The sequence below is a fragment of the Pezoporus flaviventris genome, unplaced genomic scaffold (genome assembly GCF_033815535.1).
Source record: "Pezoporus flaviventris isolate CSIRO_AGI_PZ_B2104156 unplaced genomic scaffold, CSIRO_AGI_Pfla_v1 ptg000031l, whole genome shotgun sequence".
NCBI lineage: Eukaryota > Metazoa > Chordata > Aves > Psittaciformes > Psittacidae > Pezoporus > Pezoporus flaviventris.
The window spans coordinates 23,874,990-23,902,677 of record NW_026892579.1 but is presented as its reverse complement, the minus strand read 5'-3'; the positions used below and the strand labels follow the sequence as shown (position 1 = coordinate 23,902,677).

At 38.4% G+C, this 27,688-nt stretch overlaps 1 protein-coding gene across 3 annotated transcripts in view; it reads left to right on the top strand.

The window, feature by feature from the left end:
* KCNQ5 (potassium voltage-gated channel subfamily Q member 5) overlaps nucleotides 1-27,688 on the top strand; it is a 267,281-nt gene that overhangs the window by 159,932 nt on the left and 79,661 nt on the right. For all 3 annotated transcript variants that reach the window (XM_061460478.1, XM_061460476.1, XM_061460477.1), the window contains exon 2: nucleotides 25,028-25,118. In XM_061460478.1, coding sequence (XP_061316462.1) covers nucleotides 25,028-25,118 — 91 coding nt within the window. The remainder of the gene's footprint in view (nucleotides 1-25,027; nucleotides 25,119-27,688) is intronic.

The following is a 27,688-nucleotide window of genomic DNA, read 5'->3' as shown; positions in this document are numbered from 1 at the left end:
AAGGGCTGGGTGCTGCCAGAGGCCTGGTGCCAGGAGGACAGGTGGCATCAGGTGGCATCAGGTGGCCCCAGACCCATGTCCTGCTCTGCAGCCTTGTCTGAGCCACCACTGTCCTTCCCTTCTTTCCTCCGCATCCTTCACTGACCTACCTCCAGGCCCTGATGCACAGCAGAGCTGGCGCCATGTGTGGGCTGTGCTTCTCTTGATGAAAGCTCAGGGAGAAGCTGTGATGCCATGCTGAAAACAGCAATGCCAGAATCACTGCTGGGGAGAAGGGGATTGAAGCTTATTACAGAGTTAAAAGGTCTTTTAAACCTTCTGATAATGTTCTGCCTGCCTGTGGCTATAAGTCTATACATCTGGTGGTTGAATCCTTAAGCTCTTGTAAAAGGCTGGGACCAGTAAAACCTTTTATAAACTTTTCCAGCACAAACAGGGCTAGAGAATACTAGAACCAGTTTCTGAGATAAAAGAGAGATCTTATGGGACCAAAACTTCTGCGCAGTGTTTCCACTATAATCAGCTTGTGGATTGTCATTGTTACATAGCCTTCACTGACACCCTAGCACTACTGCAATGAGTTTCAGCCTGTCTCTGAATTAGGGTTAATAACGCATTTGTCATGTGTGGTCGGATAAGGCAGATACTGAAACACATCTATGGTACAAATCATTAATCAGGTTTTACTAAGACCAGAGAAATCAAGGAATGATAACAGGGAAATGGAAAAATCCCCCTTTGATACGTGTATGTTGTTGGTTGTGTTAAAAGACCTACTTCATTCTCCTGCATCAGCCTCTGAATGAGGATGTCAGGGACATCCCAGCTACTTGTTGGGATTGACATTTGTTTCCTTTACTGCTTGTGACCTACCAGCATGGCTCCATGCCTATCCCAAACACAAAGTTTAAAAGAATAGGTAATGTGAACATGCACACTGGTGAAGGTTCCTAGGATGTTATTGCAGCTGTACATTTTAGGAGTCATTTAACTAGAGAGTTATTAGTGAAGTGTTTAGTTCAAGAACTTGATATGTCTGCTCTGACTACTGTGTTTCTAAAGCTGAAAATGATACTGTCACTTAGAGGGTACAAAAAGTGAGTGATTACGGGTACTGGCAGGAAATCAGAAGGGTGACCTTGGCAGCAGAAATGTTCTAGAGCAAGTCAGACACATTTGGCACATGTCTGATTTCTTGAATCCAGTTCTGGGACTACAGGAGATCCACTCAGTATTTCTGAGGCATCAAGCCTTCTGTAACTGAATAACAGACACCCTGTGTCTAACCAGAATGGCTACTTCCACCCAAAAATCCCCATGCTGACTGCAAAAAAAGTCTCAGGTGTTAGAGTTCTTGAAGCTACTGGTTATCTAAAAATTCTGCCTATGAAGAATTTACACACACCTAACATGGCAGTAAAATAGATGTGGATTTCTCAAAATTTTTAAGAACTTTGGAAAAGGTTTTTGTAAGAATTTATGCCTGGCTATGTCTTTGATTCTAGAAACATTTTAAGAACACAGCAGTTACCTTGTTATTTTACCCAGCAACGTACTTGGGTAATGCTATATGGCCATCTATCGTGTATGGTATTATATGATCAAAACAGACACTGAGAGTCATCTAGTCCATTATTCTACCGCCGGGAAAGTTCAACAAAATATTTTTCATGGCATATTTTGCATATGTAGCTGATTCAGTTATTCTTTTATAGTATTTTAATGGAAAGCTTCTGTTTGGAAATATAAATTCCAAAATTTTGAAAGCATATCCTAGTGCCTTGTATGAAATTCCCTGATGTGATAAACCATATCCTATCTATCCCCACACCAAGAAGCAGGTGGTTTACTCTCTCTGCTCTCTGCAAAATTATCTAAGCAAAACTAGTCATGCTCAGGAATCTACAGAGCATTAAAAAAAGAGTACTGCAGGATAGAGACCTTCCTTGGTCCTTTGGCTCTTCCCTCACTTCTCCTTTTCCAGACTAGTGTTTGTCATCCTGGCCTCAAAATCAGTGTTGCACTCACTTTTTCTTTATTTGAATCTGGGGTTTTTTGGCCTTTGTATTTCAGAGGAAGTACCTGTTAAATTGTTTGCGAAATGGAGTGGTCCAGAAAATTTGATCTCATAATATTTATATGAAGTATCATTGTAATAATAACACTAGCTGGTGTTGAAAGAGAAATAGAAACTCTTTAGTCAGGTACAGCAGGAAAAGTTTTATGGCAGATGAAGGAAAAATTCTGTAGCAATAATAATCAAGCAATCTGGAAACTTCCCTGATATTAACCAAGTGTGATATATCAGGGACAGTAATTTTTAAGTTCTGTGTTTTGACAAGGTTTTGTTTTCTATATTTCGATATTTCTGAAAATAAACAAAGGATTAAAATATATGAAGAATAAAGAGAAAACAGTGATGTTTCAGAGAGGATTTGATGTCAATGATATAATGCAGTTAACTTCTGTAATGAAAACACCTAGGCAACATAGAAGTCTGTGGTGCTAAGCTGCTGTTAAAATTAGACCTTGTAGATCTTGCTTCATGCACAACTGACAATCTTGTGTGCTTTTGCATTATAATGCATATTTAAGTGTTTTGAAATTGCTTTGGGGATAATTAAAATTAAACAAGGAGTCAGAACCTCAGGTGTAGGGTAAAAAACCTCAGAAGAAAACTGTTTTTTACTAGTGACATCAGCACAGGAATGCTGCAAAGGAACAACCAAGTATTCATTACTTTCTAACAAAGTTGTTTTCAAACAGTCTTACATTTCTTTAACAAAATCCAGGATTTGTATTGTTAGGATGGTGGTGTTCCAATCATAGAAAAATGTTTTATATAGCTGTTGCATCATAATTTTGGATTGGGCTAAGGAATGAGTGATCCCACATTCTTAGTCATGCACATGCATTGAGTAATCTTGATTTATTTCAGCCAATAGGGAAACTGATCTTTCCCTGAGCTTATTAAAAAGTTGATCTAACCTTATGGAGAACCTACTATAGCTACAAATAGTTACTCTAACTGTTTCCAGCAGTGAGAAGCATTTTCTAACATTTTTCCAAAGGCAGAAGCGAAGTATGTGCTTTTCTGTTATGGAGATGATGAGAGAAGAACAGAGACAAAATGAATTTGTTCATCTCTGTGGAGCTGTACCGCACCTGGCCCTGCAGTTTCGTCAGACTGATCTTCCCATTTTTAAAGTTGCTTGCAACACAAAGAAATTCTCTGTCTACTTATATGGAGGTCTGTCATCACCAGTGTACAAATGCCACTCAGCAGTACAAATTCATATTAAGCCAGTGGGAAAGGGAAGAGTTCTTCCTGTTTTACAGAGTTTCACAGAGGGCTTAATCCAAGAAGATGTGAAGGGGTCATTTAAAACAGATACTAGGTTTAGACTGGCCAGTTTGTAATCTAATTACTCAAAAGATGAAACTGTTCTTCTCTTTCTCCTTTTTTTAGATTATAAACGAAAGTATACAGCTTGTGATGGCATAATAGTTCAAATAAAAGCTGAAAAAGGTAACTGTATTCAGCTGTCACTGCAAGCAGCAGGCAGACAAAATCAGTGCTCACGCAGTTTCTAATACATTTCCCACATTTGCTGCTACAGCTACAATAGTAAAATAGCTTTGACGTACACTAATTTTTTATGTTATGCCTGAGTACTTCTGGACAGAAGTTCTCATTTCTTGAAATGTGTTCAAAAGCTAATATATAAACATTATTTGTGTGTCATGTTTCTTTGGCATTGACACTTTTTTTCTGCAAGGAAGGAGGAGAGACATTTTGTGATACCTCTAAGAGAATTTTTTAATTGTATTAGTAAAGTTGGATTGCAATCATTTTGGCTTTGATTAGATTATTGTGGAAATAAAATAGTCCTCTGTGTTTTTAACTTAATTCTCAGGACCTAGTTCTGATTTTTCTCTAAGGGCAAAATCAGCCTCTGGGTTTAATTATGTTGATGTATTCACAAAAATGATACTAATACTATGCCTAGAGGTGATTTAACACAGGGAATTAGGTTTTGTGGTCTTTTTATAAGTCTGAAAATTTTGATTTTACTTTTAACAGCATGCTTACCTCTATCACCCTAATGAGAAAAAATTTATCACAGTATAACTTACTTTTGCAGTAAGTATGACTAGAATCCCTCAGAAACAACTTTAGACATTCATTTTTCTCTTTCAATGTTGTACGTACTTCAGTCAATATTAATTTTACAGGGATAGTTTAAATGCCAACATTGTCAAAAGGATGAGATTTGGCTCAAGTTCAAGATATTTTATTAACATGCATGTAGTTGTCTGGAGACACTCTAAGCACTTTGTTCAGTTGCCTGAAATATGAGTATCTAGTGACATTTGAAATGTCCTAGAATATCTTAAAATACCTATGTGGCATCAATAGGTATGACTCATGATCTCTAGGAGACTTCCAGCCTTCTGGTAAAGTTGCTGGAGGCTGAACGTACTTTAAGGTATGACACTAGCAAAAGAATAACATCGATGGGTAAGCTCACCATGCAAACCTTGTTATACATACTCAATTAGCCTGCAGATCAAATTGGTTCACCAAAAAGTCTACTTCAAGGGTGGAAGTTACCTAAATATAAGCATCTAGTGCCATTTGAGAAACCCTAGTCCATCAGCATGGCACTAGCGTGGGGGTCCTTCAGCACTAAAAGGAACTCTTGCATGTCTAACAACGTGGGACACATTTATAGTAACTGAGATGCTGTTGGCTTTTCACTGTGCATATATTGCCATCTAACCATGGTATCTGGATCATGCCTGTATCTTCTGATCTCAGTTGTATAATTCGAGATCTTGATGGCTTATATTTAAATTATGAATCTGACATGCCTCTCACCAACATACACAGAAGAGCCCTAAATTGAAATCTGAATAGATAAGAAGAATTCTACCCTAACGTGTAGCTTTTGTTCAGTCATGTTGCAACAGCCTGCCAAAAAAAATGTCCAGAAGGAATATTTTAAATCTACATCAAATGTGAAAGATCATGATTAATAATAACAACAATCAGACATATAAGTTGCAATACAGATGTCTACATATATATGATTGTGAGTTATTACAGTCAATAGAGAGACCCTTTTCTATAATGCTTTTACATCGGCACAGGGTTAAAAGAAGGGGTGGAAAAAAATAAGTAAATTTATTGGAGATAAATATATCAACAGTTATTAAATACGAAAATACTAGGCCTGATGCTGGAAGTCCCTCTCCTGCACCAGTGTCTAAGGAAGTATTCTTCATGCTCCTCCTATTCACATACTCTCATCTATACTGCTACTACTGAGAGCTTTCGGACACAAAGGGCAGATGCACTGTGTCTGGGACATGCCATTGCTGTTATGCACAGCATAGTTAATTTCCTAATTCCTGCTTTAAAATATAAAACATTTTGAGCACATATCATCATCCTGAAAATACCTGTTCTTCAAGGGGACCACAGGCAGCTAGCCAAACTGCAGATGTCTGTGTTGCAGTTGCCTAAAGATGAACCCTTCATCTCATGTTTCAAACAAGAAGAGAAAAAACAGTTAAAATATGTCTTTAAAATAATTGAACTGGGCTATAGTTTACCTTGTGGCAATAAATTGCAAAACAGCTGCAAATAAGAGCAGTTACCTGATTAGTTTGCGATTCCTGCATTTTTGCATGCGCAGAACAGGATGCCTATTGTTAGAGCCTTTTTTCTCTAGCAAAAACATATTCCCTTGCAAAAGTATTATACTTTATCATAAGAAGTATATTTAGAACTCACCAAATTGTGGTTTGTGTCAGTAGTATAACAACCATGTATGAAATATTGAGAATTTCTGAGAGGTCAAATTGCTAAATAAACAAGTCAGAAGGGTTCCCCAATCCAACAACTGTTATGGGTCTCACACAATGCAAATAACCCTACAGCTCACCAGGGAGTCTCTTCTTTGTATGTTCTATCTTTCTTTTTTTTTCTGGAGGAAACTTTAAACTTGGTCGTGTTGCATAAGGATGTAAAGAATTGTCCTTAGCTGTAGATTTGGCATTATAGAGAATGTGGAAATAGTTTGTTATTGTCATTTATTATTGTTCTTTGTTACTGTCAAATTTTTAATTTCTCAGAATGAGAAAAAACCCTAACTTGTCTAGTAGGGCTGGAAGGGATTTCTGTGCTGGAGGACTGAGGTTCTCCATGGGAAGAGGGCTTTAAAGGTTCTAAAGGGAAGAGTGAGCATCAGTTTCTGCTAGGACAGGAGAATAGGTAAATGAGTAAGACTGAGTGGAACTAAACCAGATCATGGAGGGTGTTAGTGACTATTGCAGAGTCAAGAGCTGTTCAGCCTGGGCCATTTCTGGCCTTGCACAGAAGCAAAGCAGCTGCTAGCTTTTAAATAAGAGAGTAGGATAATTACAGATACTAAGCAGCCCATGGTTTAAAGGCTTCCTAGATGAGATTTTATACATAGGCTCTAGAAGACCATCAACCTACATTATTTTAGGTAGGGTCTTTTGTAGGGGAGGGATAGGTAGTTCTGTGTTTCGAATGCTAAACAAGGAGTAAATATTTGCCATTGAAATTGCTACATATGGTATATGTGCATGAAATGCAAGACAGTAAATGGGTTTGGATGCTGATTGGATGCTATTAAAATATGATAATATAATTGAATGTTAATCTGTGCAGAAGAGAAAAGGAAGAAGTCGAAGTCACAGAGAAAGTACACCTTTCCCATAGACAACCACTGACATGCTTTTTTCTCTCACTTCTGTAGAGAAGTAAAGAGAATTCTAAAGACATGGCTAAAATCTCTATTTTGGTCCCTAAAAGATAGCTTATGGGGAAGAAGTTGGTTTGTGTCTGATTTTGCAATTTTGCATGGGTTGTCTAAGATTCTCCTGGGAAGCTGGAGAAGAGGGGGAACTGAGAGATGCTGGGTCAGCAGCGCGCACTCGTTTGTGCATGGTTGGAAGAGGAGCTTTCATAGGAAGTGGTAGTTGTTAGACTATCTGCAGAGCTGATTACGTATTTGTTATACTGCCTGGAAAAGACAGCAATTCACTGTGAATAATTTCTCAAGGTTAGTAAATGCCAGATACTACATTTGTTCCTTGTCTTTTTAGGGCTTTTTTTCAGAGGCAAGTAGAGAAAGTGTGTTATAGTTGAGCTCCCATCATCACATTCTTTAGGTTTTCTAGATTCATTTTTCCAGACATTTTCTCACACACCACTCCCAAACCTTCATTTCAAAGGGTTCATGCTGTCACCTGGATATGCGGAGGAGAGCATTTTTGACTTGTCACTGAACAGTAACTGTTCTCTTGACCTGCATCTAAAACAAATATGGACCACAACATCTGTTCTAGTAAAGCATTCTATCTTTTCAAGAAGGCTTAGCCCAAAGGGTGACCTGGATGCTTGGCTCCACTAGTGCAGTAAAATTGTGCCTGACATCTGTTTAATGCAACTACATGGAGCTTAAAAATGAAGGGCAAGCTTGAGAATTCAAGCTGATGGAAACCTGCTGCCAATGCAATGTGTGTGCTCATGTAGTTTATTAATCTTGTCAGTTGTTATTACCTTTTTATCTGGATCCTGTTAACTTAGGATTTGTATGTAACTCATGGAAAAGGTACGCTTTTGTTTTCTTTGGTCAGATATCAGAAATCTGTTGACATGAGTCTTCAAAGCATTAAGTCAGTAGCATCATGGAAATTTGGCTGTGTTTTGAGCACTTGAGTAGCTATAAAAATTAGACTAGATTATTTTAACAGGCTATTGTTCCACAATCTATCTCATCTTTCTTTTTCTTTATTTCTTTTTATAACTTTCAAGTCATTTAAAACTACTTTGCTTTTATTCCAAAGTTCAGTAAAAGCTGTTGCTTAGTCTGTGTCTGCAACATTACGTACCCACTCAGTATGTCAACAGTACATAGAAAAACAATCCTAACAGCTGGTACCTTTGCATATGGAAGAGTATCATTCTGTAACAGACAACTTCTCTTAGTTTCATTTTCTTAGAACAGAATAAAAGAGCTAAATATGTTTATGCAATAAAGAACAAAATAGTAGAAGACATTGATTTGACCTTCTGTTTCTTTTATTGCTCTGATTTAGTAACATTTGACTGTTTATTTCTTGTTGGATGATCTCTTTGCTGTGGACCGTCGGCAAATGTTCTAGTGTCATCTAATCTTTACGTTTCTCCCTTGACCCTCTTCACAGGAATAGACAGTTACATATCCTAATGCAAATCTATGATCAGCACCCATCCATGCTCCCAGAGAGTTCTTCACTGTAGCATCTCACTGCGTTCATTCTGAATATCTTTACAGTCTTCCGTTGTGAGCCCTACACTCTCATCTTGCTGTTATTTAGGGGACCAAAGTCATCTCTAACTATAACTCTTCATCTCTATCAAAAATATTCTTCACTTGTGCAATGTGTAATAACATTTTATTACCAGTTGCAATGCTTGAACATAGTCACTGTTGGTTTGGGGTTTGTTGCTGTTATGCATTATTATGTAAGAAACACTATAGTAATGATTTACTGAACTACTTTTTATGTATTTTTAGATGAACCTCTTCAATATTTTGTGCCAGTAATCCATATAATTCATTATTACCAGTGCTACCCCTCATAGTACACTACCTTTAGTTTCTTTCCTTTGATTTTCAAGGCTCTTACAGGAAAATGGCCTAAAGACTTTCTGTGGTTTGATTTGTCGAGGGTTTTAAAGTGAAAAATGAAGTTATGTTTTCACAGCCCACACAAAGTCTCCGTAAACATAGTGCTATTCCCTGCACTCCACCTCCAGCTCAGCAGTGAGTGTCTCCTCACTGGGAGCTCCTCTCAGGGTGGCACTCAGGTCTGGCAAGTTATGACGAGAGTCCCTCACCCACTCTGTTAATAACTTGGTCAGAAGCCTGCAAGATAGAATATTAATTGGAGAAAACATGGATTTGATGGCCTGAAATAGCTGGGGATTGTGTTGGCTCTTGATGTCATATCCAGGCCTGTGATACTCCATTCAAGACCATGCCACCTATATATGGAATGCTTTCCAGACATGCTCAAGATACCACAGCTTGCCTCTAAAAGATTACTATCTAAAGTCTGGTTCCTTTTCTTTGAGTTAATTTTGTAGCATGCATTTTTTAGCAGTGGGAGGATATTTTTAGCTATACAGTTCATTTCAATCACTCTTCTTAGGGGTTGCAGTCTCTTGGTTTTAACCACTATCAGTACTACATCACTACTTACATTACACATTATTTGTTGTGTGATATAAGTGAACACTCTTATTGTAGTCAGAGCATATTTTCTTTCATGATACTGCATTTTATATCATCTAAATGGCTTTCGAGGCGAAAATAATAAAACTGTTAGCATATTACTTGAGTTAGATTTTGAAGGACGACTGTAGAAAGTGCAAAATTTTAAGAACTTCTGAAAAATCTCATGAAGTACATATTTCCATCTTTTGCAGCTAAACACTTTTCCAAAATGTCCCCTTAGGGTCCTGGTGTTTTTGCAGCCATCACAAAAGAAAGCTGGTCCTTGGTTTCAGACTTGGTTCTGCACCATGTCCATGTACACATTCCTTTTGACTTCAAGGTTTCTCTTGCAGCATTGGGCCTCATATGCAAACATACTTATTGTTAAAAATACTTATTATTAAAGGTTTCTCAGAAAGCTGTACTAAGAAAGTAGTTTCCCTTCATAGACAAAGCTGATTAGTGCTGTGCTTTATTTATTGCTGCCTGTGACGTCATTCAAAGCACTGTAGTGGGGATGCTAATGGAAAAAGGAAGATGTGGAAATGCTGGCTGAAGTGCTGAAGTATTGAAGCAGCATCTTCCTGAGATACTTCCTTGTTGAATATCAAGGTGTGTGATGCATAACCTTTTATTTCTTTTGGATTCATTTCTGTTCATAGGCTTTCAAGGAGTGATAGTAGTGAGAAATAGCTCTTCTGTATTTTGGTAGTCCACTGATGTCCTGTAACCTAATTGATTCTCAGTATAAAACCCTGAGCTTTGCTTATTATGGTGCGCAGCATTTCTGGAGTTCTAACTTCATTGACATTTTCATGCTTTGTCACAGTATTTATTGAAGACATTTAGTAATAATTTTTTTTTGCCTAAATTCACTTAGGTTCATTTTGTTGGTGTAGTGATGAAGATAAACCCACTATTCATCTGTAACAAAAAAAAAATCATTTTGGGTATTGTATTGCAAATTGTATTCTGAAAAATATCTGATTAAGTCAGCAGGAGCTTTTGTGGACACTTATGAGCTAGTTTCTATGCCTGGTAATGGTAGTAGTGTAATTGTGCCAGGCTAGAGCACAAGTGTGAGCTACTCAGCCTGTCTGGAAAGCTGGGTGAATTATGGGACAGCTTGCCTGAGCTAAACTCTGCACTTCTTTGGCTGCACTTTGTCAGAACTCAAGCTAGCTCATTTAAAGCTGACCTTGGCAGGCTGATGTACGCCACAGTCTCACTGTGTCTTCACACCTTGAAGTACAGTAAAGGCCCATCTTTGCTATGGCTTACTGCAATAAATACATGTTTCTCAAACCCCAAATTTCTTACAAAAATAAATATATATATTTATTTATATATAAATAAAAATATATATAAGGGGGGGAAGTGGCTGATTTCTGCATTTCCTTTCAGGAAATCTTAACCTTATTAATATCAACAGTAAAAATTCATTCTAAATGAATTTTAGGCATGGGATCACGGTGTGTCACCCTAGAAATGTGTAATTCCTGTTTCTGCATCTGTCTTCCTACAAGTGTAATGCATCTAGAAAATCTTCACATGAACCCTTTCTGTATCACTGTGGCAGTCAGGAAAATATCTACTTATGTTAAGCTTCTTTTCTTACTAAACCAGTGGGACTGAAAAAATGTTTCTATGCCCTTCTGCTTTATAAGGAAATGAGCTTGGATAAATTTGCATGAGCTTAAAAGATTGACCATTTCTTCTGATACTTTAAAGATGAAAGAGACAAAAGAAACATAGTGTGATTCTGTCAGACAAATTAAAATCATATTGATTAGGGTATTTTCACAGTTAAACGTTGAAGAACTTGGTACAAATATGCTGTCTGTCTCTGTTACTGAAAACGGAGCAGTTGCTTCAGTCAGAAGTGGATACATCCTGTTGTTGATTAGTTACAATACCAGAATTGATGGCTTGTTTATCCAAATGTTACAAATTCTCTGGTGTTCAGTTTTCCTTTTGCAGTAGCTGTTGCCTCTGCTATACAAATGTGGTTACCAAAATGTGGTATTGATACAAGTGAGGAAGAGAGAGTCTTTGGTGATACTGATGCAAAATATGCAAACAACTTCAGCTAAACATAGCTTTACCATGATTTTGTTATATAAATGTCAACTTGAAATTAAATGTTATGGAAACATTTCTTTTATCTTTATGGACTGTACCAGCTGCACAGTTTTCTCAAGTACAGTTTACATTTATGATGTTGTTTAAATCTATCACATACATTCAACATGCACAAGAAGAATTTTTTAAAAGCAAGCTGTTTGCATTTGAGCAGTAATTACCTACGGGCCAGCTTCAGTCTTCTCATACGCAAGAGAAGTTTGTTCTGACTCCAGGGAGACCAGGAGTCACTGAAGCTGGTAGCAGAAGTTTGATTTTTCCAGAGACTAATGAGCTCAAGAATTCTTATGCATGTTGCAGGGCTCACACTGTATCATTATTTTACAAATCATGGGCAAATTTCACAATATATAAACCATTAGATTTATTTTATTTCCCTTGGGTAGTTTGCAATGCCATTGCAAAGATTGCATTTTAGCCCTTATTTTTCTCTATGCGTCTGCTTTGAGGCTTACCTAGAAACCGGAATAATAAGAAAAATTATAATTTTAAAATAGGGTTGTATTGCCCCAATCAATTCCTCTTATCAGACAGGATGCAAATATGTTTTAAAATAGCAGTGCCCTATACATCACAATATGTTATTGTCCCTGTAGTGCAAAGTGTAAATATTAGGAACTACACATAGCATTAGAGTGTTGGACTAGCTCAGCCTCAAAGTTTAAGCTGCATCCAGTTAACAAATCTGGTCGTGAAGCTACAGACAGAGATTATTCCAGACACATCACCCCACTGTGACTCACAAAAAATAGACACCAACATTCATTAACTCTGCCAGCCTGCTTGGCCTGACATGGGCTGGGTTCAGTGGTCATTGGATTAGAATTTGGAAGTTAGAGCTCACTTCTGTCTGCTTCTCCCCTATTCCTGGAAAAAGATTTAATCTGTACCCACGTATAATAAGGATTTATAAAGGCAAGATGCAAACAGAGGAGATGAGCAAGACTGGTAATTAACTATGCCTCAGAATGCCACACAGAGATGGCATCAGTGCACTTTTTAAGGAGTAGGTTCAGGCAAACAAATTAAAAGATAGATCTTCATAGAGCTCATACTTGAACTTTGCAAATTATTCCCAGGTTGTGTGTGCATACTAAAAATACACATGGACTCCAGAACTGTGGTGGGGCAACCCGATAGCAGCAGAGAGCCTGTCCACATCCACAGCCTGAGGTTTTTTGGAAGCCCCTGAGTCACAGCCTACTGGTAAGGTAGCAGCTTGCTACCTCTCTTGGCATCCGCCACCAGCCACTGCTGCAAGGGCGGGATAGATTTTGGTCTGGTGCACTGTGGTCATCCATCAGTGAATGGCAAAACACTTCATTGCAAAGATTGTTCCATGACAAAGCAGACTTTCATGGACTTCCATTACGAATTTTATATTTCTTTTTAATTCTGAAAAACCAAACTATTTAAAGAAACTTCTAGATGCTTCATTTACCCGTTAGCTGATACATACTGCACATCTGAATCTGTGCCTGGACATTTAATTGTTGGCTTGAGCCTCAAAAGTGATCCACAGGCAAACTATGACTCCTGAGTATGTCAGCCCCTCAAAACAGCTACTCAGAGTTTCTGTCTGAAAATACCAGTTAATAGCTGGAAAATCTGCAGTGCTGGACAAAAGATAATAGTTTAGGTAATCAAGATATTATTAACATGTATCCTGTTTTTCTACTTCAGTGACCCAGGTTTGGTGGAATTTTTTGCATTTTCAGTAATAAAAAATAAAGCCCTCTGACAAACTAAAAACAGTGTGAACAAGTAAGACAAGGTATATCCAAAGTAAACCATGTCTCACTATAGTAAAACCAGCATTTTAGCTGAGTTGTAAGAAAAATAACAGGCAAAATAAAAAGAAAGACTGCCCCAAGAATAGCAATCCAGATAAGGATACTACAGGGAACTGCAATACTATTTTAGGTTGAAAGGCCTTGATATTTAACCTCACTGCTTCAATATTAGGTTTACAGGTTTTCAACAAAAAGATGCAAACTCAGTGAGGTTATTGGGGTAAGGATAGCTGGAAGAGATTAGCACCAGGAGAATGAGGATGCAGATCATCCCTTCCATCCCAGACCATCAAGCCCACTTGTTCTTAATCCGGTATATTGAGTGATGCACTCAAAAAAAAAATAGAAATGTGGTGATTATATTGTGAGGAGTAAAGTAATGTGAAGCTTGTGTCTCACATCAGTGTTTCTGATATAAGAATTGCTCCTTGGTATGAAAAAAAAATTGTAACTGTGCACAGTCAGGTGTTGTACCAGGCTGCCCAGAGAGGCTGTGGAGCCTCCTTCCCTGTAGATATTCACCACTTGGCTGGACATGGCCTAGACCATGATTTTTACGAATTCCCTTTGTAAAATAAGCCAGTGTAAATTTAGTTTTATTAGAGATTTATATGATTATTTTAACAGACAGTTTAAGCCCTTTCTATTTATTTGCCTGCAACTGTTGGAGCTCGGTGATGCTCTGGGCATACTGCAAAACTGTTTATTTCATACAGTTTTATAGACAGGTTTGACTACATGATCTTCTTAAGTTGAAAATGTTTCTGTTGCTTTGATATATTGGTTGATTGGGTTACTTTTTTATCTCTATGCTCTCATGTGGCTGGATGGATACTGTTAAATGATTTTTCATTTAAATCAAGATGCCTAGTCTTGCTCAGCATTTATTCTTTAAATCTACATAAATAAATGCTTATAACAGGTTACAAAACAGAAAAGAAAAAGGTTCAGCTAGCAGAACTTGTTTTTCAGAGATAAATATATACAACATTTTTGGCTCGCCCTGCATCCACTCTTGCTTGTCAAGTTTCCTGAGCAATTAGGAGACAGGCAGACATGCATCTCTGCTGGAGGGAGAAAAACACCACTCTCACTACAAGGAGGTGCAGTCAGCTGGTGTATCTCAACTCAGAATGATTCCTGGCTGTGTGAGTGCTCTGTTTGGGTCCCATACATAACTTAAATCACTCCTAGCTTAGGAAGGATCAATTCTCAACTCTCATAAGGTTCTCATGTGTGCTTGATTTAACGTTTTAGTTAACTTTTTAAAGAGACTGAGAATTTGCAAGAGCCCTTCGATGCCTAACCGGTACTGATTTTTAATATGAAACTTTATGAATTGTAGGAGGCCAAAATTATATATCTAATATAATTTATATATTAATTATATATATATTATATAATTGTAGGAGGCCAATATATACCTATCATATATCTATGCTCCATATTGTTAATAAGGAGAACCACATTACTGTTTCTCATGATGGAGTTGTCTGGACTGAGCACACTGAAGGGTGTAAGATGCTGTAGTGGGAGTCATAGATGTATGACATAGAAATGTACCCTTGGCACTTGCACAGCTAGCTATCATTCTTAGCTGACAAGTAACTGTACCTCCCTGTAGTGAGAGAGGTTTTCTCCTTCCAGCAGATATCCATGACTGCCCATTCCCTAGTTGTGGGAAATTACAATCCTATTCACTAGGATGTACCATGAAACTACTGAAGGCTAGTGCTTTGTATACTGAAGCTCCAGAAAACTGACTTCAACTGTGTGGTTAACAAAAGGATCTCAGGGCTTCTTCTCCAGCCTTGAATCATACAGTCAGTGTTGGGAAGTATATACTTGCAGTCACCTCTGATTAGGCTGTGCACATAAATCAGAGAATCGTAGGATGGTTTGGGTTGGAAGCAACCTTTTAAGACCACCTGGTCCAGCTGCCCTGCTGTGGGCAGGGACACCTTCCACTAGACCACGTTGCTCAAGGGCCATCTAGCCTGAAGAGCACTTGAGTAAGTGCTACAGGATCAGTATCTGGGAAAGGAAACTGATGTGCTAAAGTGAAATTCATACAGCATTATCTCTGTGCCTGTAATATGTCTCAAAAATGCAAACTTGTTTAACACTAATTTCCAAGCAGGATGATTCTGGCAAAGAGTGCAAGCCACTGTAAGATAAAATGTTGGAAAGTAAAGCACCTTCATGTGCTGTTTCAAACAGACAAGCAGCAGTTTTAATGTGTTTAAGAAGCTCAAAGGGCAAGTTTTTCCCCTCATGGAAAATAAGTGATCACTTTGTGTATTTAACATTCGCATAAGCATAATAGTTGTTCCAGAACCTCTGCAACTCGGTATTTAATAAAATAACTCATTATCGAAACAGAAATATTATTATTGCCAAAGCAATGCATAAGCATAGCTTTGGCACACAGAAGCCAGACGTGAGCAGCAGCCGACTTCCTCACAAACATCCCAGGAGTGGCAGGTCCTGCTGCAAGCACACAAGATGCTGCCCTTCCACGATGCTGTGTGCAGCCACTGCTGGAGTGCTTAGCAGCAGTAGTAGCAGGGACTTCAGAATATCTTGTTTGATGCACAGAAGAAATGACATAGCCCTCTTTCCAATTGCAGTGATTATGAGATAAAAGACCCTGAAAAATAGAGGAAAATGAGTCACAGCTTTGGGCTTTGATTGGAGAGACTCAGGTGGAATAAAGCCGCATTTTGAAAAGTGTTACATCTTGCTTTAGGTCACTGCGAGAGCAGTTCTGTTCTCAAAGGAGTGTGTGATACAAAGCCACAAGCTGCTTGTTGTACCCCCCTCAGCAAGGCCTAGTGCTTGACAAGGTGCATATCTGCTGTTTGCTTTTAGCCAGTAAGAACTTTAAAGCATACAAGGAAATAGGTGAACACCCCACTTCCCCCCATTTTTGAGATTTTGTGCTGCTTTCATGTTGATCTTATGGATGAGCATAGAACCCCATGGAGAAAGGAGGTAAGTGTTGCTATATATACATTAAATCCAGGAAATTCTCATTGTCATTTGAACCCTTTAAGATGGGATTCTTCTTTTGCAATCTCACATGCTTCTGCCATCAGGTCCTGGTCTGTTAGTACTGCTGCCTAACAACAAGAAAGGGCACTTCAGATTCCAGAAAGCACAGAACTTATTTAGATTTAGAAAGACAAGACTAATGGTGTGGTATAAAACTGAACACCCTCTAACTAAAGTGCAGTGATTGATCCTTAGAAGTAAGTTTAATACTAACAATGCATTATGTTGGGAAAATATTCTGTGTTCCATTTATATCCTTGTTTACTACTGGGAGAAAACTGTAGGAAATTAACAGGGCTTTTTCGCTCTGGTGATATTTATGACTCATCTCATAATTCCCAACATAAGCCATACTTCTGCTGAAGACAACTGTAAGGTTTCAGTAAAGACTGAAATCCAGCTATTAGTTAATAGGATAAATTACTTTAGAGAAAGAAGATCTTGATCTTGGTACATCAAAAAAAACTTCTGAAAACCTTTTTTTCTTGGTGCCATTATGACATTATTCTGCCAAGTTTAATGATCCCCGGCATTTGTGGCTGCTTAGATTTCTATAGTAGCTGTGAGGGGTCCTGAGGCTATAAGGTAGGCTGGACTTTTAAATACTGTGCTATGCTTACTATTTTTGGAAGTTCTTCCATGAACATATATGATTTTGTTCAGGACAGACTTGCTCTTTAATCCTCATTCTCCTGACTGGAGTGTTTAAAAATATTATTCTATATTTCAGTATATTAAAAAGGTAATAAATTATTCCAGTCTTAATCAATCTGCTGAATGAAAGCATCATAAAGTGAGCAGATTAACTGCTGTTTGTCATTTTCAATCATTTTGTACCATTCCTCCCACAGCCATCACAGGGTGATATCATGGTGTGGTACAATACACATCAAAACTCCAATGTTGCCACTGGAAGTACCTTTCTCCATTTGAAAATAAATAAATAAATAAATAAGGATGGTTTAATGTCTTATCCAGTATTCTGGCAAAATGTGAGACTTAATAGCATTTAACATTTCTTGTTTTCTTTTTGTATCTTTTAAGCTGATGTGCTTGCTCAAGGAAGAATGATGCCTGCTTTATAGATCCCTTGAGAAATTTACCTTGCTGTTTTACTTTTTGTCTATGGTGGAATGGATTATCAAATGTGCATTTAATGACACTTTCATTGGTGTCCTATAGGTATCTGAGCTATTTCACTTGCTTGGTTTTGATTACATATCTTGTGATAGCCTTTTTGTTACTTTGTCAGTATAAGCCATATACAATTACTTAGCAGACACTGCTAAAAATATGACTCCTTAAAAATATGACAGGAAAGGTCAATTTAGATTGACAACACTCTTTTTTTACACTGCATACTTGAACTCTTCCATACTTCAATTAAGATACATAAATATCACATAGGGGAATGGAAAATAAAATATTGTTTGAATAAAATTTATGCATCAGAGCCTGACAAAATTAAGCTTTCTGAGCAAGTTGCTTCACCAGCAAGTTCAGTTCTTGGAAAATTTCAGACATGAAATTCCATTCAAATTTGTATATTTCTGAAAAAGGCAACAATTATTTTAAAGAAAGGGTATATAAAAAGCTGGCTTTGCTGCAGTCTGGTTTGGGGTTTGGTTTTTTTTTTTTTTAGTCTCAAAAATTGCTTTTAAAGTTTCCTATCCACTTTATTTTCACATTTTAAGACAATGAGGTCTTCATATTCCACCTCTCCATAGACGGGGTTGTGTTATTTCTGGGTAGAAGGCAGAGCGGTATCAAGCCCTTAACATGTTACACTCTTCCACTTGAAGGAAACCTTGAAGTGCAAGTCATTTTAAGGAAAGCCTACAGGAGAAATTTATGGGCTTTTTCTATGGGAGAGCGCTTGTTCTCCATGCGGCTTTTGTCAAACATTTTTAACAAATTGCAATAACCTTTGTCATATCTCATTTTCTTGCATAAACAAGTCACATTGAAACTATAAATGATGGAAAATTTAATCCACATGGCTTGCACTATCAAAACTGTTAAACTGTTTTCTTTTCCACCATGTCAGCAGTGCATTATCTGTTTTATAGGAATGTTGAAAAGATTACTTTTAAAGGAGATACCACAGGACCTGCATAAATGTCCTCCTCACTCCTGCACTAGCTATCGTTTTCACTTTCAGTTCTTCCTGAAGCTAGAAACTGCTTTGGTATTTGTCTTCCCATGTCCTATCAGAGAGGATATTTCCACCCACCTCCAAGAACTGTCTACTCAGAGACACCAGAAGTGCACTGAGGCTAACAAGAGCTGTCAGGTTTTTGCTGCCTTCCTGTCTTGAGCATGCACATCTGCTCTGGGATGCAACGTAGTACACCAGCTGTCAGTCCAACAGGATGCATACCTTCTCCTCTATGGCAACTTAGTGCCTGGCAAACTGTGTGTATGTATAACAGTAACTTCTAGTCCAGATTATGCTCTTTTTCTCTGACCCCATTAACTCCATGGAACACTGAAGCCTCCTTTTCTCACACACCGGAAGGGGGGAGAGTACTGACATCTAGCCATGGCAGGGACCTCGTGTAAAGCAACCCACTTATCAAGTATCTGTCTCTTTGCTTTCTGTGACAACTGTTCACCAAAACTAATAGTTCCAATGAAAGTATAAGTGCCATGAATGACCACCTCTTTCCTTCCTTTCTTTATAGGGTTTTTACTGGGTATCCACTTACCTAAACCTGTAATGGATCTATTGGTTCTAGACATCCAGTATAATCTTCAGCACATTTGTTTTTCTAATGCCTCACACTGATTTTATGCATTCAAGAATTTAAAAGTCATTTAAAGTTGGTACTTGGGTACTCAGTTCAGCAAGATCCTGGTCACTGTTAAGAAAACATGGGCACTGCTCCTGGCTGTGGAAGAAATTATTCCTGGAGGGGCTCTGATAGCTTCTTTGTAGACTTAGACCTTACCAATGCAAACAACTTTCCGTAAGTTTGCAAGAAACTTGCATTAGTTTTGACTTTTGACCATTGGGAAAAGTAATCTACTTTTCCATTGTAGCTAAGGTTAGCAAAAGCTTTCAAGCATTTTCTGCCTTCCATACAAAATCCAGGATAATGGCACTGCCAATGGTTCGCAGACAATTTTGGTCAAAATCCTGAATGTGCTTGCATTTATGGGGATTAAATCAGACCTCAAATAATACTGGAACATAACTCTGGTGGTCTCATCATTTAATTATGTCATTTTTGCAATTATACACTTTTATTATTTACAGAAGAGGTCAAAAAACTCTTTCCAGATGTTTAACTTCTGATTATTTTAATTCTAGCTGTAAATAACATAGCTAAATGGCTTTTAAAGATCTTCCCTGAGTGTACTTTTTGTGCTTACAATATTCCCTGAGTAGTGTTTTAACAATTGGTTTAAGCTGAACACCGTCTTCCATATGAACATAATCACAAACTGTAGTAAAATTATGTTGAAAATTAAATAAATGGAGAATTGGTGGTTCCTAATTAACCAGTAAGAAAAATTTATGAGAGGTGGATTGAATAAATATCAAAGCTTCTGAGTTATATTATCTTTCATAAATTGGCTTTTCTCCAATTAGTGTATACTTTCAGAAGCAGGAGAATAAGATGAAAGGATCTGCATCAAAACTGATTACTGCTGAAACAAAATGGTAGTTGCTGCTTTTGATAAAATACAATACTATGGCAGTGCTTGGATAATTTTATGGGAAGTTGCTGCCTAAGGCATATGTTTTACTGTCTGATACTGAATGCATGAGGAAAGACAATCTGTTTTTTCAGCCTGAACAAATATATGATCCAGATTGAACCACTAGAGGCCAAATATAATTGCTGTGTGTTTTGCTTTCTACTACTCACTACGTACAGCAGCATCGTCTTGTCTAGCATGTCATCATAACACACAGTTCAAATGATGGCATTGGAAAATACTTTTTCCTCTATTGAGGGTTATAAAATGACTATCCAGGGCTTAATGTAACCCTCTACACTTCATCTGTCACTGGAGAAATAGTTCATGATAGGAAACAGCTTATACACTTTGACACAACAGGGTTTGAACCTTATTTATTTTTGCTGGACAGATCCTTGTTTAACGTCTAGCCAGGTGAAAGGTGTTGCTGCATCCTTCATGCCTTCACTTCTAGCTGGGGAAAAAAAGAAGTGCTTGGTCTGAGTAAACAGTTTACATTATAAAAGATAGAAAGCAAATCCTGACTACTGGTTTACTTCGAAGGAAAGCACTACAGTGTAAGTAAAGTACAGAAAATATCCCAAAACACTTAATCTTTTTAATTTTGTTCCTACTATTGTGTTTTAGAGCACCTAGAAGTACGCATCTAGTTTTGTAAGGCTAATAGGACTGGGTTTATGTCCTCCCCCAAAGTGCTTACAGTCTAATTTTAGCCAGAATATGCTGAATGGCAGTAAAAAAAGTGTTCAGTGTTGGAGGGAAGAATGAGGGATAAAGGAGCAAGAACTGAATGTGTGAGTGGATAAATGCAAATATTTTTCTTTTATTCTTTAATAATAATAATAATAGCAATGCTTCATTCCTTTTAGAATTTCTGGAAAAACTGAGTATAAAAGGTTATAGAGGTTTGGAAAAATATCTTTCCAAGACTCTTATGTATGCTGTGAGGATTGTTTCTGCTTTTCATGGAAAATCTGCAGAACTATGTTTACCAGGTGCTAATCTAAAGTGCACCTGGCTTTCCTGAATATTTACCTTTATTTTGATTAATACACAGCTTAACTGTACTGATTCCCTCTCCTGACTCACTTTTCCCATCTATCGTGAATTAACGCTGTGCCCACAGTGATCTTCTAAATCACAGTTTAAAGAACTATGGAAAAACAAGTGGTGGATGAGTGGAGGATGGTTTTGTGACTGCAGGAGTGGGCTGGGACTTAAAAGGTTCAGGTTTATTCTACACATAAAGACTTTCCGTGTAGGCTTAGGCACGTTCCTTACCTTTTCTATGACGTGGTCTCCATCTATGATATGGGAACAACAAGCTTGCTTTTTTCCTGCTGTGTCTGTTTTCTGTAATTGTGCCATAAGAGGTCTCGTCCAAGTGAAAACTTGTACTGTGTGTTTGGATAAGACCCAGTACAACTGGGCCTCCAATTTAGTTGGTATTACTGGAAAACAACTAAACAAGAGCAATTTTTAATACCTAAACACAAAGGAAGTAAGAAAATATAATTTTAACTGATTCAGGACTAAAGAAATTCAGCAAAATAAATTACAACCTTTTACCATAAATTCTTAGTCACTTCTTAATTTTATTTTGCCCTCCGCGCAAGCTTTAATGAGGAGAAACCACATTTATGCCCATGTCAGTAGGATGTAATTATAGGGGATTGTATCTGAAGACTGTAGCAGCTGAAACTACTAGTAATGTTCTGGGAGATTTTCCTATATTAAAAAGAGTGGGGATGAAGGGGAGCAAAATTACTCACAAGGTGGATTTTTGTCATTTGAATGAGTCTTTTATGAAATCTTTAAGCATATATATGCTGATCTTAACGTTTCCTTAGTCTAGAAGATAGACATGCAATGGTATGTGTCAGAGACATATCCAGACCCTCCTGGATACTGTTTTTACTTACACTTCTCAGTAGAGCTTATGAGGCAGGGTCCTACCAGATTTGATTTTCAGAGTAGAACTTCTCCCTGGCAGCGAAGTGATTGCACTACAAAATGTGCCTCCAGTATCTTACTACATTGCACATCAGATTTTCTACTAGGAATTCTGAAGGAATGGACTTATGTTTTTGTCTAATGTACTGGATATATTACAACACTACTGTATTACAGTACTATGGAAAGTCCATATGTTACAATGGAAAGAGTAATTTTAGCTCCTTAATTGCTCACTTCATAGTCAGACCAGGGCCTTTTCCAGCCAAGTTCTGAAATTTCAGAGATTTCAGAGATTTGAACACAGATTTCACAGCATGGTAACCTGACCCTCGCTGGATGCCAGGTGCCCACCAAAGCTGCTGTATCACTCCCCTCCTCACCTGAACAGGGGAGGGAAAACAATGAAAGCTTGTGGGTTGAGATAAGGACATGAAGAGATCTCTCACCGATTACCATCATGGGCAAAACAGACTTGACTTTGGAAAAATTAATTTAGTTTATTACTAATCAACTCAGAGTAGGGTAATGAGAAAATAAACACAAATCTCAAAACACCATCACCCCATTGCTTCCTTTATCATGGGCTTAACTTTACTCCCAGTTTCTCTACCTCCTCACTCGCAGTGGCACAGGGGGACGGGAACTGTGATCAGTTCATCTCACATTGTCTCTGCCCCTTCTTCCTCCTCAGGGGAGGACTCCTCACACTTCCTCTACTCCATTGTGGGTCCCTTCTATGGGTGCAGTCCTGCAGGAACAGGCTGCTTCAGAACTGGTCTCCCGTGGGATCACAAGTCTTGCAGCAAACCTGCTCCACTGTGGGCTCCTCTCTCCATGAGGCCACAGGTGCTGCCAGAAACTTCAGCACAGGCTTCACATGGCATTACAGGCTCCTTTGGGCATCCCTCTGCCCCAGTATAGGGACGCCCCTTCCTTCTTCTCCCCCCAGCTTCCCTCTCCTCTTTCCTAACTATGTTATCCCAGAGGCACTACCACTGTCACTGATGGGCTCAGCCTTGGGCAGCAGTGGTTATGACTTGGAGCTGACTGGAATTGACTCTACCAGACACAGGGGAAGCTTCCAGCAACTTCTCACAAAAGGCCACCCCTGTAGCACACGCTGCTCCCAAAACCCTGCCACCCAAACCCAGTACGCACAGCCTCCCTGGGCAACTTGTTCTGGTACTGAACTACATTCGCACTGACTTTTTTCCCCTTAGAGGTAGTCATAATTTTCTTCCCTGCAAAATGTGTCCTCTATGCCTTCTTCATAAACAGAATTAGATAGCTGAGGGCAACAGTCAGAGGTCTCACCATCCCTTTGTCGAAGCTGGACAAACCCAGATCTACTACTGTATGTCATGAGCTGCAGCCCCAGCCACCTTTGTGGCCCTCCCACTGCACTTGCTTCAGTCTGTCCATCTCTCTCCCATGCTGGGAAGCCTCAAACTGGGTACAACACTCCAGATGTGGTCTTTCAGATGCCCAACAGTGGGAAATACTCACTTCCCTCAACCTGCTGGATAAATTCTTACTAGTACAGCTCAGTATACTAGTGTACACTAGTGTAAACTGCTGAGATGTTCAACTTGGCCACAAGAAAAACACACATACACTTCCTGTTACTCTTCTGAAAAGCTGCTTTCTGTGTCTTCAGAATTATTGTGCTGGTTAAAGGAAACATCATGTGGAGGAGCATGTGCATCTTCTATAGAGATCAGTAATTTCGATGCTTTTCCCTTTTTCCTTGGAAGAGATTTCAGTCCTTTCTGTACCAGGAAGGAGCTATTTTCACTGTCGTAAAGATATGTATCTGCGTTAATTACAGTACCTATTCATGTTGTGTTAAGGCATCTGCTAATAAGAGTCCCAGCAAGTCAGACAAAAGCCAAAGGCCTGCCCTTTTTTGGTTGACTCATTGCCCAGCATGACTGACAAGCATTTCACTTGTCTTGTTCCAAGAAAGAAAATTAGCAAAACATTGATAGAATCAATTACTACTGCTTGCAAAATCTAATACAAGATTTTAAAATACAGAACATGCACTGCCTTGCAGTCCTTCAGTGTGCTGTCTGGCTGCTGATTAGTCAATTCATGGTGTTATGGGTGAAATGTACTTCTTTTCTGATCCAATTCATAGATGGCTTCACCAGTACAATTGTATTATTAATGGTGAAGCAGTACAATAAGAAAAGTTATTTGTTATCCATATTGAAGGCCTCAAAGCTCTGCAGGCTTATGTCTGCAAATACCACATGTGCTGTATGCTGTAAGGATCAGACATGGGATATGCAAGAATTTCTACAGCGATACTGAGTGTTTGATCTTCCTTGCAAATAGATTTAGCAGCACGTTGGTGATTTGCTTTGCCTAGGTGTATTTGTCAGTACACAAAACATGCAAGCTCAAAACTGTGGTCATGTTTTCCCAACTGTAGTAGCATGACTTGTGTAAGACTTGCTTCATTCACTCTCCTGTTTTAACTTCTTCAGTGGATTGTATGGTATTAAATTTGTTCCCAGAATGGATCCTGTTCATTTAGGGCAGTGATGCCGCAAGTCAACTACCTCTCAGATTCTGATAGTTTGTACATGAAGTCTGTTGCTCAGAAAGAAGTTGTTTCAGATGGGCAGTTGGGTTCAGTATGTATCTTATCTCTTCAATAAGCTCAAACAGCAGGATATTTGTGGTCAGTTGTGGAAGAAATGATTTTTCAGACGTGGGAGAGGACTCTCCTATTGGTTAGCTTTCTTCAAAGCCACTAATTATATCTGGACTGCATAGAGGATTGTGATACCAAAAGTAGCAGTATCTGCGTATATTGGGTCATTTCTTGAAGAAAATCTTTTGTCTTGTGCATGTTTCCATTAATTCTACCAGTGCTGCTCAGAAGCATGTGGCTTTAGTAATAGGTTGTTCTAATGTCTTTAATGAACCAAGTAGTGGTTGAATTCCCTTCTATTAATGAAGACTGTTCATTGATAGCCTTCTACTAATTTTGGTGAAGTAGGATCAATATGGACACTGGGTCAGGGTTCTGAAAAATATTAATTATTAATATTCTTTCTTTTTCAGTTTTCTCCTTGTGTTTGGTTGCTTGATTTTGTCCGTGTTTTCTACTATTCCTGAACACACAAAACTTGCCTCTGGTTGTCTCTTCATTTTGGTAAGTGGAACTTCTAAATACAAGATAGTTTACTTTTATATAGATTCAAATCCTCTCCTTCTCCCTCACCATGGAGAAAATAGTATAATTCCTGAATTCTTTAAGAAATCAGAATTTTCATCAGAATGATGAAAAACTAATAAAATAAAGGATTCCACCATCTTTTTCTTTAAAAACAGTGTTAATGCTGTATTGCATCCCCTTCTTTGCTTGAGAATTGCTGTAGTTTATAACTGATAGTTTTTCTACTGCAGTTTGGCAGTGACTGAGCATGAAAGACCTTTGATACTGCTCCTGCCATTTATAAAGTCAGTATGTAGTAAGAGGCACTTAAAATAGGAAATAATTTTGGTATCTTAGATACCAATTTGTGCTAGCTATTGGTAGGTACTAACATTTTAGTGGCAGTTGCAGCAGTAGGATGTGGTAGTTTTAGTATTTCTTCATAACACATGGTTTTGTATTATGTTTATCTCTCCTTTTTCCCTCCTGAGGTAGATGTAAATGGATTTAATCCCTTAAAGTGCTTAACATTTTTCATGTGTTATATGGATGCCACTTTATTCATCTGTTTCTTGATGGGCCATTTAGTTCTGCAAGTGATGGCCTGAGGATAGGCAGTAGTGATCATTAAAATGTCACTATATACCCAGAGTTACCATGGTTATTTCAGTCCCAGGTGTACAGCAGACTGTGGCTCGTTAGGTAGTGCCTGGGGTGAAGCAACTGTTGACAAATGCCAACATTTTAGTTACCATCGCCATCTATATCCAAAAGCTCTGGTCTTCAGAACAGCTCCCTAATTAATTATGGCATGAGCAGGCCAATAAGCATTGGCATATGGTTTATGCTATATCTCTACAGCACAGTGTGCCGCTGCATCAAGATACCTGAACTAAACATCCAGAGCTGTCTAGGTGCAGATGTGTGATATTTTGCTCTATCTGATGATTTTGTAGCAGGGCTAATTAGAGGAGCTGTGCTAAATGTGGTATTTTGCTTCTCTAGCCATACTAGTGTTTTTTCTTTTTCTGGAGAAAAGATCAGGTGCCATTAAACCAGTTCAAAGTGATCAGATTTAATCCCACACTCCTATCTAGTCCCATTGTTTATATATCTGAATAACAGTTTGCAAGTGAAATTTTGTTTGAACGTTCTGCAGCTAGCTATAATATTGCAATTACTACACTAATTGCTAAGATTTTCTGGTATAGAAAACAGGAAAATTTTATTAGTCTGAAAGTACCCTCTTTCTAGTAGCAGGTGCTTTTGTGACAAGTAATCTGTTTCCCTGTATACTTATCCTAATTAGTTGTAGAAACACCATTTGTTCTGCCATAATATATGCATTTCCCATGAGCCACATATTTGCTGATTGTGTTGGTATGCTTACCACTGTTGATTTCTCAGCTGGATGATAAACACATTCCCTGTGCTTTGCCATGGCTCTCCTAGGAATCTGAATGTGAAGGAGCCCTGCTAAGTCCTGGGTTTGCTCCCACCGTTGGGCAGAGGTGAGCTCTGCTAGCTGATACACCAATCCTTGTAGAGGTGTCCATCACTGAAGCAGAGTTGCTTGGGAAACTGTGATGCTTTCTGTTGCTGCAGCTTCAAAGATGGACTTTTTCCATCTTAAGAGTTCTGACTGTACATCCTGTGGCATCTTCTGAACACAGAAATAGCCTTGAGGAGGAAGAGGATGGATGGTTAATCTTTGAAGTATCAATACTAGCCTGGTCCAACATTTCTATGCTATAGCCTAGTGTGTTCAGCAAACCCTTGGCAGGAATAAATCTGTGATGACGAATTTTACGGTTGCTGCTGTGGGTCTGTAATGGAGAAAAATATAAACACAGCAAAGTATGAAGTTCCAGAAGCAGGCTAAAGCTGACTGATTTATTCCAGTTTGCTGATGCATGATTTGCTCCTCTGCATATTGAATCATTAGCTGATACTAGCAATGTTATCAAAGCAGTCTTTTGCAACCACAAACCAAGAGAAAAATACATTTCTACATTAACTCAGGAGCAGTTGTTTTGGCTGTACCAATACATAACTGCAGTCACTAGAGTTTGCGCAACCTTTTCCTTGCAGTGATTCACACAGCTCTTACAAATGTGTCATTTAGTAAAAAAAAAAAAGTTGTATTAACTATCAGAGATCTGGTTTAATACTGTTTTGCTTCATGCCTGAGATGGAAGATATATGTTTATTTGCTAATGAAGTACCATGCAAATATGCCAATCCATAATGCTGCCTGCTGGGTTTCTGTTAACTGTTTGCTTTGCAGATTTATTCCAGATGGTCCCCCCTACAGCCATGTTAATTGGCTAAAATCTAATGTCATGTTCCTTCAGCTTAATACCTGAGCTTCTGCCTGTGCTGGTACCTGTGGCTTTTGACATACTGCAGCTATTCACAGCAACGCAGGGAGTTTAAAGAAAGAAGTGTAGATGAGGTGAGCAAACCTTTCCCTTCTCAGAAAGGCCAGAGGAGTGGAGATTACTGTTCTGTGATCAGTCAATTCCATTTATCTCCCGCAGCCTTTCCTTAAAAGGGAGCAGAAAACA